Source organism: Acanthisitta chloris, unplaced genomic scaffold (genome assembly GCF_000695815.1).
Source record: "Acanthisitta chloris isolate BGI_N310 unplaced genomic scaffold, ASM69581v1 scaffold25078, whole genome shotgun sequence".
In the NCBI taxonomy this organism is placed as follows: Eukaryota; Metazoa; Chordata; class Aves; order Passeriformes; family Acanthisittidae; genus Acanthisitta; species Acanthisitta chloris.
In genome coordinates, this window is record NW_008685868.1 from 81,154 (window position 1) to 94,969 (window position 13,816).

The 13,816-nt window shown below is 39.8% G+C and overlaps 1 protein-coding gene across 1 annotated transcript in view; it reads right to left on the minus strand.

Annotated features, from left to right (window-relative positions):
- The window catches only part of LPGAT1 (lysophosphatidylglycerol acyltransferase 1), a 63,580-nt gene extending 49,818 nt beyond the window's left edge, over positions 1-13,762 (minus strand). Inside the window, 1 exon segment of the mRNA XM_009079927.1 lies at positions 13,525-13,762. Coding sequence (XP_009078175.1) covers positions 13,525-13,762 — 238 coding nt within the window.
- Between the last annotated feature and the right edge of the window lie 54 nt (positions 13,763-13,816).

Here is a 13,816-nt window from a genome sequence, read left to right on the forward strand (position 1 = left end):
TGAAAAGGCTTGAACAGCCCTTGAGCAGTCAACTACCCACCTTGCAAACCGTACCACCAGGACGGGGCATAGGAGGGGTTACAGCCAAAAGGGTACCTATCAAGGAAAGCTGCCAGATTGACTCCAGTTAAGGACTAAGGGTTTGTTTTTCAAAAGATATGCTAGGTTAAAAAACCAACATAACTACATGACTGAGCAAGGAAACCATTTTCCCAGTGTCCAAATCCAACTGGACTCAGAAAAACATGATTTTGCATATATCCCATAAATAAGTCATATTGATTAAAAAAATACAACCCCAAACAAACCAGATCCTCATTGATTTTTCCTCCTAACAGAAGCAAAACGCATGACTTTAACAACTGGCTGAAGGTTCAAGTCAAGAAAACCAACCATACTATTACTGGAAATCAAGATTCCATATGTGGCAAGACCTGTCCTATATCCCATCTCTGATCATTACCTTCTGTTTATCTAAATCAAGTTCAGACACCTCATAGCTACCTCTTCCTATCCTTCAGTTGTTGCCTAAGTTACTACAACATCCTGTTGATGTCTTGTTATACAGCTGATCTTATTCAGCCTAGCCGTAGTGTACAAATAATCACCACATAAAAGTAGTGCTGGATGTATTTGGAAAACCCTTTACTTGTAGATTACCTCAGTTAAATAGCCTACTTGGGAAAGGCAAAAGGCCATTCTGTGCATTCATTTGTCATCTTCTTACAGGGACAAGGGACATCAGAACTGAAGAGCTTGCCTCTGCTTGAAGGACACTGAGCATTTAAATCTCTTTAACTCAGAAGTCTGGAGAGAAAAAAACAGCTATTGAGTGCCTGAATGATCACAGGAACACTGAGATTGCATAAGTAGCATAATCTAAAAATCAATATCCTCAAGCAATAAAACTGGCTACTAATCAACAGCTGCAGCATTACTCCCTTCTCCACCCATACACCTCTACACCACCCTCCAGTTCCACTGGGTTAGCACTGCCACATACCACAACACAAAACCAAGTCAGTGGACTGCTCAAGTTGCAGTGCAGAGGGGAAAAAGTAATGAAAGGACTGCAAAGTATCAAAAAATAACTGGATATAGATGCAAGAAAGCATAAGGACAAACCTTTTAAAAGAAGACTTAAATGTTTCCACCATTACTTTTCAAGGATTTCATAAAACTTCTCATCCTTGCTACAAATAACAGTCTTTAGAAAAAGGGTCTTACAACATGAACAAGAACTGTGAAAACATTGTCTCTTGCACTTTTTAGATACTATATTACTTGGGTTTTTTCAATCATAATGGATTTTATAAAGGCCGGGGGAAAATTATGTTCCGTTACCACAAATGTAATGAAATAATTTAATCACAAACCAATTAGAAGCTGATGATGGAAGTGAATACAACAGCAAATTCCTATATTCAGTTTTATGCTTTTGTTTGTGCAAGTCCCATTATTAAAACAAGAGGCCACAGTAAGTTTGAAAAGCATGCTGGAAGGTGTATGACACTAATTCTAGCAGGGAACTTTAGAAGTACTTCTGTTGGTATGACACAGCAAATGATTCAAGACAACAAAGCCTCTTATTAAATTTCCCCCAGGTTATCCTATACCAGTTTAGCAACTCTTAAGAATTAAATGTGTGGCCAAGTTTCAGGTTGACAGGAAGCAGAAATCCATCACCATAAAACCAGAAGTGATGCCTTTAATGGCACACTCAGGCTATCACAAATTAAGTAATTAGTAGGAAAAAACAGCCTCTCACATTTTATTATTCTAGCTGATGTACATCAAAGTAGCAGCAGAAAGTTCACTGCTCCTGACGTTTAACAAAAAGTTTAGCTCTCTGGCTTCTGTTACTACTACAAAACAAACAATCCTCTTACACCTGCTGACATCTGCAAAAAATACCTTGAATTTGTGGCCGACAAGCACTACTGGGAATTTCAGTAGTACTTTTAACTAACATAAAATGGTGAGACTTGATACAAACAAATTAATTCGATGGCTCCAACACCCACCCTTCCTCCTCAGCACATGGTCTAATATTCAATGCACCTTTCCATTAAATACCCAGGTTCCAACTGTCAAACATGCTGCTGCTGCAATGACAGTAATTGAGGCTTCTCTCCCCTTCTCTCTGCTCACTCCTCAAATAAAAAAAGTAACTCCACAGCTCAAATAAAACACTTTTTCTTTACATGGGGAACAAATGGCAAAAATGACAGCAGATATATGTTGGGAGAACAAACAGAAAAAGCAAAAGACCATCGTTCAGAGTACTTCAATTAAACAGTACCTCGGTGCAGAGCAGTTTGTTTGTCAAGCACCAGTAAAGGGTTTGAACAACAGAGTTGTGAAAGAGACTGTAGAAATGTGCCTCTCCATTTCAAACACAGCCACAAGTGTGCCACAAATTAAAGGAGACATTATGACTCTCAAAATTCCACTTTACAATTAAATGATTAATGTGAATACTCCTAAGTCTCTGGGTAGCAATAGGCACTGTAAGCACTTTACATGCAACTTGTTATGATCTGTGGATACAAGTGCCTTGGCTTACTCCTGAAGCTCTTGACAAAAGCAGTACAATTTACTTTTTCTTCAGACAAAAAGAAAACAAGGCAAAAGAAATAGTACTTATTCAGGCTACAGAAGTCTAGTACCCCCACAGAGTTAAGACATTCGGTCAATACAGTTCAAACATCAAATTGTACCTATCCAACCAGATCCTCCATACTTGGCTCAAAGAAACCCTGCCTCAAAGCAAACCCCACTGATGCTCAGATTTACCACATGTTGCAAAGTATCAGGAAAGGGTGGTAGTGGGACTGGAAAAGGAGGAGCAGACCGCCTGCTATAGCTCTTTTCCACAGCAGCCATCCAAATAATCCTTAGCCTTCCTACAGTGACACCACTCATGGTTACGCGAACTCAGCTCTGCATTTTGGCCTTTACAGTTTAGTAGGTTGCTAAAACATTTGCAGAGAATGTAAACAATAAAGGGGAAAAAAAAAGCAGCAATGTTCCAGTATTTTCTCCCTTTGAAATAGATAAGGAACAAAATTGCTTCTCCAGACTGCAAAAATCTTGTCCAACTCCAGAAGTCCAAGGTAGGCATAAAATAATCTTGAGTGTTTCAAGACATATTAACCACAACAACAGAAGCACCTGGGCAAAGGCCTTGCTGTTGTCACATTCCCTTTTACTTGTACTAGATTACAAGAGCAAAGTACTAGGTTTGATGATACAAATAGAAGAATTCCAAATATAAAAAAATATTAATTTGTTTTCACATAATGCACTACAAGCAAGAGGCTTAACAGACATTTATATTAACTGTACCTGCATCTGAAAGGATTTCTACAAATGTAAACTGAACTTCATAGGTCCTTACTGTTACATTAGTGCATACACAGGCTATGGTTATATTTATTTCTAAGTAATGCTGTTGATAGGAGCAACAATGACTGAATTTTATGCCAGAGACAACCACAGGAAATAAAAATGAGTAAGAAAGAATTTGGAAAGGAAACTGGCAGTTACCAGAGCTGGAAATTTGCCAGGCCATCTAAATATATTTATGCATATCAAAATAGAACAGGTTCAGGTACAAAACCCCAGAGGCCACATTTCTAATATAATGCCTTCACTTGTGCTACACAGCATAACCCTTTTTGACAGACTCTCATGCTGCTTACCACTACCCACACCACGGCCCTTCCCCAGGTCTCCCCAAACATACTCAAATACACCTTGAACCTCATGTTTCTACATGTCCCTGGGTCAGATGCATAACTTAATTTTTTTTGACTTTATACTGTCTACAGTAATCTGACCATCACTGCTCTTCCTTGAGAGTTTGTCATGGTTTTATGAAGAAAATGAACACTATCCCAGCCAAAACCAGGACAGAGTTTCATGAGGTTGATGTCCTTCCAGTCCTCCTGTTTAATATACAGAGTAGAAAGTATTACACCCACATTATTTTAAGGTTTTTACCACTTACCCTTTTGCCTAATATTAAGACTAAACAATTTTCTGCATATGCCTTTTGGATCTAAAAGGCTGTGATAAGTAAGGTGGACCAAGCATCACCTATAGGAAAGGATGTTCCTTCAAACATGGTCTGCCACTGCCAGATTAACACGTTGCTCCAGAAGCAGCAGAAGTAACAAAGCCTGGTTTCCCAAAAAGTTGTTGTCTAACCTTCTCCTCAACAGGATAGACAAGATATGCTGGCACTGTGGCAAACCCTAAATCACTGATGCACTGGCTGGACAAGCAGCAGATGTCAAACAAGACATACTATAGCCAAGTGTGCCTATGCTACCCTCAGCTGAGGCACTAACTTGGTCTCTCCTCTGCTCAGCTGTCAACTTTCACAAAACTCATGAGAACACCATTAGGCCTGAAATCTGAACCATCTGGTCAATTGCAGATAGATTTGCAAGGAAGCAAATCAGAAGTGTGGGAGGAGTGAGGAAAAGAGTAACTGTTAAACAAGTAGCTTTATCCCATCAGGAAACTGTGCTTAAAACACAGTCACATTTCTCTATAATAATAGATAAAATATCCAAGTCACAAAATTACATTAAAATGGTGTTCAATGGCCCACCCTAAAAACCGCACTCAAACATAACCAATACTTAAATTAACTAAAAATATGTATACTTAACACTGATGGGGTTTTTTCCCTCCCCTAGTTCTGGCAAGCAAAAATAGACACTAAGGACTTTCAGAAAAACTCCACATGCTTGTAACTTTGGGGTGCTAGAACACAAGCAAAACTAAAAGAAAAATTCAGGAAAAATCCTCCGTTGTGCCACCAAAAAGACCCCATATCCACAAGCACTCATGCCATTGTCCTAATGCTTCAACTTTCCAAAAAGCAGTAGCACTGGCCCTTGCTCTTAGAACATCATTTCTATTTTTGGTTCTGCCTAAGTGAGAAGCAGTAATAAAGATATTAATCTTTCCTCTCCTCCCTTCTTTACATTACAAAACTGAGGTCAATCTCTAAGCTAGTTTATACTACTAAATGCCTTAAATAGGGACAAGTCCTTACCTTCTAGAATTGCAACATTTAAACAAGAAGCTTTTAGATTGTGTTGCATGAATCAGAAGAAGTAACACTACTGACACTATCCTATAAAGTCTTTGTGAAAAGATATCATGAAAGCATTTAAGAAAAAACACGAACAAACAAGTACTCTTGGTCCTACTGCATCTTAAAAGATTTGCCATTTTCTACCTTCCAATGGGGACACTAAGAGTCCCCTTCTTTACATAGAGGCGAGGAGATTGCATCTCTTCTACTCCGTTCTGCCCAAGGAACAGAATCATTGAGTTGTCCAGATCAGTTCAGCTTCAAGTTCAGCTATGAACGAAATGGTTTTGATTTGATTTCAGCCTGCACTAATGAAGCTGATGACCCTCTTAGAAACCCTTTTTAATTCTTCAGTACCTTCAGAACAACTGAGACAAACACACGAAAGCGTGAAGGTGAACCACTTACTTTCCAATATTATTCTCGCTCCTGTTCTTTACATGTTTTATAAGGGAAGGTATAGTTGTGCACTGAGACTAAACTTTCCCTAAGCTCTTCACCATGATACTAATCTCTTTCCTAAACTGCTCCTTTACTTAAATGTTTATTACTTTAGATTGTTCAGTACCAAACAATAACTACATTTTGTTGACTATTCATGCAGCTTAAGTACTTTTGAAGCTCTTTACAGTTCTCTGACAAACTCAAATAGTATACACACAAAACTTCAGAGGAACCCCATTGCTAAGCTTTCATCAAACAAACACTCATCTTCCTATTCCTTTATCTACTAGTTTTCAGGTTATCATAGTCCTTTGTCCTCACCCTAAGCTTAGTTTTCTCCTCCTTCAGGAACTTGGCAGAAGGCACTTTTCCAGTCTAAACAAAATAACCAATTAACAAAATTGTAAGAAAATATGAAGTCTATTTCAGTGATATTTTATCCACATCCTGCACAGGACTGCTCTCTTGAATTGGGCCCATAAGCACTAGTTCACAAAACACATTAAAGCTGGTACTGTCACCAAAAGATGCATTTCCTTCCAAAACCTTTCTTCCCACACCCACCAAATGAACTGGGTTAAGGACTATGTTTTCTAAGTAATCCAGCAAAAAAGGGTGTGTGTAATTTTAGCATGGATCAGGGCTGTGATCCAGATCACCTCACAATCATTGAAGTATTTGGCCAATAAAACCGTAGCAGTGGTGGCAGGATGAGTCTGAGAGGCTGGGACTGGCTTTCTTCAGTGGCACTGCCTGCTTGCCACCAAATGAACTGGGTTAAGGACTATGTTTTCTAAGTAATCCAGCAAAAAAGGGTGTGTGTAATTTTAGCATGGATCAGGGCTGTGATCCAGATCACCTCACAATCATTGAAGTATTTGGCCAATAAAACCGTAGCAGTGGTGGCAGGATGAGTCTGAGAGGCTGGGACTGGCTTTCTTCAGTGGCACTGCCTGCTTGAAATGCTTGGTGGGGGGGAGAGAATAAAACAAACCGCAGAACAGCCTCATATGCAGAATCCCTCACTGGTGTCACGGAACAGTTTTAGGAATGCTAATGTATTAGCCTTATTTATTTCAGTAACTGCACATACAAGTGGCTGGACTCTGTCTCAGCTGTGCTGTCTGCAACAGCAGTACAATTACATGCCTATGCAATCACTCATCTGACATGTCATCTTAAGCATCAGAGTTTAGATCCCACTGTAATAAACACAAGCAGATTACATATCTTGGAGCTGTATTTTGGCTCAGTTCACACTGGAAAGTTACACCACTAAGATTATATTCCATAAAGGATTTACTAACTACCCTGTCTAATTAAGGCTGCACAACTCTTGCATTTTTAAGATCCTGTTTTCAGCAGTTTAAATCTTTGCCAAACTAACCTTTGGCAAGACTTCCCTGTTGCTCACACACACCCAACAGAAAAAGGGAAAGTGTGTATTGTTTGTCTGAGTTTCATTCTAAGGAAGTAATTTCCCAGAACAAAATGACAGAGAAAATAAGTTTTCTCCACATTAAACATTCAATTTTTTTGCTCAGCTTTCTTGAAAAGCTCTAAAAGTTCAGTGTTTTAGAATAGTTACATGAAATGAGAATGAGAAATTGCATCCTCACATAAAGGCATCACCTCTGACATGTTCCAATACACACAATGACACTGCTGAAGTGGCAAAAAATTCTTTCTTCATACACTGTGGAGAACTTGTGGACAAAGAATTTAACTCTCTAAGATTTTGCTTCTCCAAATCAGAGCTGCACAAAAGCTTCCCTGTAATAATTTCACATAGTTCCTAAAAGCCTACCATCAAGAAAAAGGACTAGAAAAGGTACAGAGAACAGAGACACATCTCTCAGGTATTCTTAGTCATATCCTTTGAGGCACTCAACCAGTAACGAAGGGAGAAGTAAAACAACCAGCATGAACAGCTATGCTAAAAACAAAGGCTCAGAAGAACTAGGAGAAATGGAAACACATGCTAAAAATAGCAAACTCAGCCGTAAGGAGGAATAGAACCCAAAATTCCTAAAACTTTGTCTTCCTTTGGATGTTAGCACATAAGCTAATTCAGAAGCATCCCGCAACCATTCCTGGACTTAAAAGTATAGAATCACACCTTTTTGTATAGGTATTCATCAATAATTTCATCTTTACTATCCTTAGGCAGATGTGACACATTTGGTATGCTTGCAATAGCTCCAGAATAGTTGAAAGAGGAGCATAGACTAACAGGCTCTAACAAAAACAAAACAAAAAAAGGATGTAAATAGCAAAACCCAAGAAAAACATCAGTGTGAGCTTTTACTGTAAGTTTTGTGCCAGAAGGCAGTAGCTTTGAGAAGAAAATTCCGGGTGCGTTTCGATACCTACTCTTTTGGCACGACGCTTTACAGTTAAATGATGCAACAGAAAAATGGAAGATAAGCTTTACTGCTCTTTGATACATTGCTTGCACCAGAGGAGCTACAAAGAAGTATGGTAACTGTAATTCACGATCCCAAAAAGGAGTTATGGGAATTTCCTGGTGTGCTTTTTACAAGTGATTATGTTTATTATTATTATGTTTACAGACACATCACTTGCACAAAGAAGTTGACACTATGTTCACTGTACGCCTTACCTCCTCTTACGTAAAGGCACAATGAGCCTATGCTCTGAGACCATGGTGGAAACAGCTCCAGTGTCCTCAACTTACTCAACTCCGACCTTTTCTTATCAAGACAGCTCACAAATTGCACACAGAACTTCCTCTCACGAACAGCAAAATAAATTCAAATACTCCTGCTTGATCTCAGCATAACCTACACATCAGAGAAAGCTTCATTTAAGTCAGAGATTGCCTAGAAACTCGACACACACCCACAGCATGAAATGAAAGTTTCTGTGTGCTATGTTGCTACCCAAATCTACTGAGTCACATCAGATATTTTTGCACATTCAAAGAAAACAAACAACAACAATTTTGTTTCTCCAATTCACACTGCCTGACCTCAAAACCACGAATTGTTTCTCCCTGTGCCTCTCCCTGCCCAGTCCTCATTGTACTGACCAGGACTGAAATGAAAAATCACACTGTAGGAACTGAGGGTAGAATCTATGGCAGGGTCAGAGGCATAGATTGGTCTCCTTAAATAACACCTACTGCCTTACTTGGGGCAAAAAATTTGCTTTATCTCATCTGCTGTCCTCCAGCTTCTGCTGCACTTCCTGCCTGAGGAGAAGGGCCAACTTGTCATGAGAAGCAGCAGAGACAGCAAATGCTGTCTGCACCGAGGAAGTGTCATCGCAGCAACTCCACCTGTATCTTTTACAGTGCTGGAAGACAAAAATATTTGCATTCTTAGAAGATTAGAGGAGTTGAGACTGTTGACTGATTAAACGGAAACAAGATTTTGAATTAGGAGGGGAAAAAACGTATGACTGCTGAAAAAATTAGAGTGGTCACATCTTAATCATACATACAAAACATGCATGCCAATAAAATGAAATCAGCCAATAAAAATTAAATCACTTGAGGGGAGAGGAGAGGGGACAACTAAGAATTAACATCTCAATTGTACTGTACTTAGATGAATAAAGAAGGAGGAGGAAAGGGAAATTCTCCTCCCTCTACAAAACCTGACAATTCTTACAGACACTTTAAAAGTCACCATCCTGGCTGACATAGAACAGTAATACCACAGGATTAGTTCACTTCTAATTAAGCACTGCATCATTATACTAGTAAGCATACTCACACCACTAAGACTTTTTTGTGTGTGGCAACAGAGGCATATTACTCTTCTCTTCACAAGCCCACAGCCCACTAACCTGTCCAACATTATTGCAAGACTGCACGTGCTGGTAAGAGGCTGAAACAGGTTTTGTCAAGGTGTCCTCTTCACTGCTGGAGTATGAAAGCACAACTTTCAAGGAAACCCCTCCCCAAGTTGCACAAAACCCTGCTGACCACATGCAACCCTTCTCTCCCTGGTACTCTGACAGGCAGAAGAGCTGATGGTTGCTGCAAACACAGGACACACACCCTCCACCAGCTGCTCCCCAACCCCAGCCAGAGGCACAGGCTGGGCACATATCATCCCTCCACACCGGTGGGACCGAGCTGCGTGGAGCAGAGGGAAGCAGAAGATCAGCATCATGACCATCAGGACTGCATTGCTAACCAATTACTCAGCTGCCCTAGAGACTTCTAATCGCAATACTGCAACTACACTGTCACAGGCTCTCACTGAGTTCTGCATTTAGACAGCAGGAGAAGACAACAAAAATCTGTCTAAGTGTAATTAGGCAAAGCAAGCTTCTCTCTAGCAGTCCTATTTTTAGCAATTTGATTAGATACAGGGATATGAAACTTTAGCCTGCAATAGTTACTCGATCAAAGATCAAATCTGGAAGATGTTTGCATTAAAACTAGTTCTGTAGGTAAGCAAAAGGTCATCTGAAATTCGCCAGTACAGATATGCTCCATCTCCCTCCCATTACCTCTACAGCACTGTTTAGTGCTATCTGGTGTACTCGTACATTAAATGACAAATTACAGTACAGGGAAAAAAAGGTACTCGCCAACAAAGGATCAAGCACTCTCGAGTTTGCTTTTTTTAGAATGCATCTTCCAACAAATGCAGGAAAATATTTAGAAGTATTATTTAAAGGTGCCTTTCAAATCACACTAACATGCAGATTCCGAGTGTCCTAACCGAACAGCTCCTACAGGAGCAGCACATTTATATAAAAAGCTTTAAGAAAAGAGAAAGGCTTAGAAGTGTTATAAGAAGGCCTTTCTGAAATCATATACAAATAAAATAACATTGCTAGACTGTCTGAATGTTCTTCATAAAAAGACACTCAGTTTTCCTTTTCACAAGAAACACTACAGAGCTCAAGAGAACAACAGAGATATTTATCATACTCTGCCCTTTAAAAATCAAAGGCAACCAATTATACCCAAGTTCTCTCTCATATTTGCATCTTAAGAAGAGAAAGATTAGGGAAGGGAGAGTGACCTTTACAATTTCTCTTCCCGTTCCTCTCTTTATTTTGCTTGTCCAGTTATACACTCTCTCTTTACATAACATCAAGTGCATCTGCAAACAGAAACACCTACGTTTTACCAGAAGCACAGATTAGAGCTGCTGATACAGACACAGATCACATAATTTCTGTAACAAATCCTCTGTGAGCCTAACACAAAACCACAGGTTTATGCAGGGGTGAAGCAGAGAAGGGCAGACCTAGTTCATGAGTTTTCCACAGCTCTTTCAGCTTTATTCAATACTATATTGTATATAACTATTATGCAACAGCCGCAAAGCCCAGGAGGAAAAGCTAGCACTTACCATATTTTCTTCATTTGGTGCTGAACAGTCTCTCCTACACATTACATACAAACTTAGAGGAGCAAAAAATGTTTGCCCTTAATCTCCTTTGCAGGCAGAGTTTAAGTCCCTAATTACAAATGGTTTATGTTGCTTCTCACCCAACAGATGACCCAAGCTTGGAAAGGGAAAAAGCGAGTAAGTTAAAAAACTAAAACACACCTTCGACATAACTGAAACAGAACACTCCCTCCTATTAAAAGACAAGTAAACTTATTCAGCTGGTTACCCTCTCGAAAAAGAATAAAAACCCAAACTCCTCTGATGCCCAAAAGAAAAGAAAAATCTTTAATCTTTTCAGTGAACCCATGTATACCTACTATCTTGTATTTACTTTTGCAAAGATGGAACATGCCGGAGCCTATCTTTGACTTAGTTTTTGGAATTGAAAACAGCAGAATTCCAGGGCAATGTCTCTTTCAGGTGCACCACTGCAAGCCTTTTCTAATGCAGTAGTATTTTAGCTCTGAATTAGTCATACTTGATAAAAAAAGAGGGGACCCAGTGACAGACTTTTACAATCTATTAATCTGGAAAAAGACACATAAATTACTCTATGTCTGTTGAAGCCAGAAAGATATGCTTTCCAGGTTTGTTCTGCATGTGGCAGTGAGCACTGGTGAGGTTAAAGAAAGAATGAAGAAATAAGCTGTTCTTGCTATTTTTGCAGTTTTCAGCATAAAACATGTTAATGTCTCGTGTCAAAAAAAATGTGTTTAAACTAAAACTTCGTCCAAGCATTTGCTTAAAACGCTCCCCAAAAGCCATGCTTTATAGTGAAAAGCAGAAGGAAGGTCCTCCTTACCCATACACCATCCCATAAAACATTGCTGCATAGCTGTTTGTAAATGATAGTTCAAACAAATATACTAAGACGTTTCAAGACTGTAAAACAAATTATTTCGAATTGTCAAGGTACATCAGCAACACCAATCAACAGATGCTTCAGGAAGACTCTAGGATATGCAGATCATGCTGAGACCACTTTCCAAGCAATAGGCAAAAGAAACCACACAGTTCTGCAGTCAGCAGTGAAAACTACCCTGAGGAAACTGCTTTCAGAAATTGACAACCATATTGTCATGGGACAATGGCTTGAATTTTAACTAGCTCACTCAATATACGCAGTGAATCTTCGAGGTCATATGCTGTATGACTTTAACATCACCATTATGTCCATAAACTTTCCCATTTCCAATTAGTAATACACAAGACACCTTGAAAGTCAATCCTTCCTTCTGGAAGGACTTTGTGCTTTGAGACATAAAGCAGACTTTTAAAAATATACCTGCCACTGCAAACACTATGTGGACTTCTTTTAATGAGCAAATACAAACATTTAAAAAGATTTTTAAACAGCGTATCTGGAAAAGCTTGAGCTGTACCAGGCAAGGCAATTTTGAAGCAGTGCAATGCTGCGACAGTTCTAGCCCGATAGACCGGAGTCTAGCTTGCTGCTGCTGCCACCATCTCCTTAAGAAGAACTGGAAGCTCACCTAGAGTATCCACAGAAACTCTGTGCATCTTGGAAAGGCACACGACAGGGTACCAAAAGGCACATTATCACAGAGGCTTCAGCTCTTGTTGCCTAACAAAAAGAGCGCTCCGTCTGGGTCAACACTGACTTTCTGACTAATCAGGAGTCTGACCAGACTCCAGAGCTGTGTGCTGCCATTCCTTTTTTTCCTTGTTTACATGGACAAGACCTGCAGATGCAGCCTGGGCAGAAGAGAGGGAAAGAATTTTAGGAGGGCTGCTCGTATGTTGCAGTCAGTAGATTAACGTCCCTTTCCTAAGCACATAAAAAGAATTGATGGCTGTTCTCTTGCACAAAGTGCAGTAGCCAGGATGAATACTGGTGTGCTCGAGGACAAGACTAGAGCCTTCCTTATTACTCCAGGTCAGACCATCACCTTGATGAGCCCATGAATACTAAACAAGCAAAACCAAGTTCAATAATAACCACAAAGCAAGCATGCAGAGGGGAAAAACCCTACAGATACTGTAATTAGCTCTGCTAACAGTAAATGAAGAGTCATACAGTTGAGAAATACTGTGCATCACTACTTGAATGAGAGTCCCTCTGTTTCCCTCCATTCTGAAGCAGCAGAAAAGACAGTAGCTGTTGCAACGAACAGAAGACCTACTCTTCTGACATAGTGTCAAACTTCTTAGCCTGATAGCTCTAGGGGGAGATGATTTAGAGATGCACAGACTTGATAAAGAAAAGTTTGGCTCTATCAGCTACATGCACAGTACAAGTCAACTCTCTTTTGAAGAGATGTATGTTTTCCACATAAAGTAATCAAGATACTGGGGAAAATTTATATTTCTCATCTCACTAAGACAAAATATTGATTGAGAAACACTTAACACATATTAATTTTCTAGCCGTGATTTAAAAAACATTTCAGTATGCAGCATCTCTGCGCATCATCATCCAGAAATACACTGCGTACGTGTAAGAAATCTGAAAGAAAAACATCCTGCATATTCACTACATTCAGACATTCCCCTACACATCCCCATACAAAAACGCTTATTTACGGCTTTATATTAGTATGTTTTGAATTAATAAGCAGTTCTTACCTGTATATCCTGCCCACCAGCCCCAGGAAGCCACCATAGCTAAGAGCCACTTAAATAATACTCCTTCGATATACCAGAAGCTTTCACTATCCAATATTCGGAGAGGTTGCAGCACAATTAAATACAAGACATAGGACGGAATAGCAACCAGGTTAATGGCGACCATAAAAGCGAACCTGAGGAGTGCTTTCAGACAGGTATAGCCCACCCGCCGGGCCTGCTCCAGAGTCACGGCCATTCCCTTCACGGCGGAGGGCAAGGGACCGTCCTCTGGCGGGCGGTGGAGCGGTGG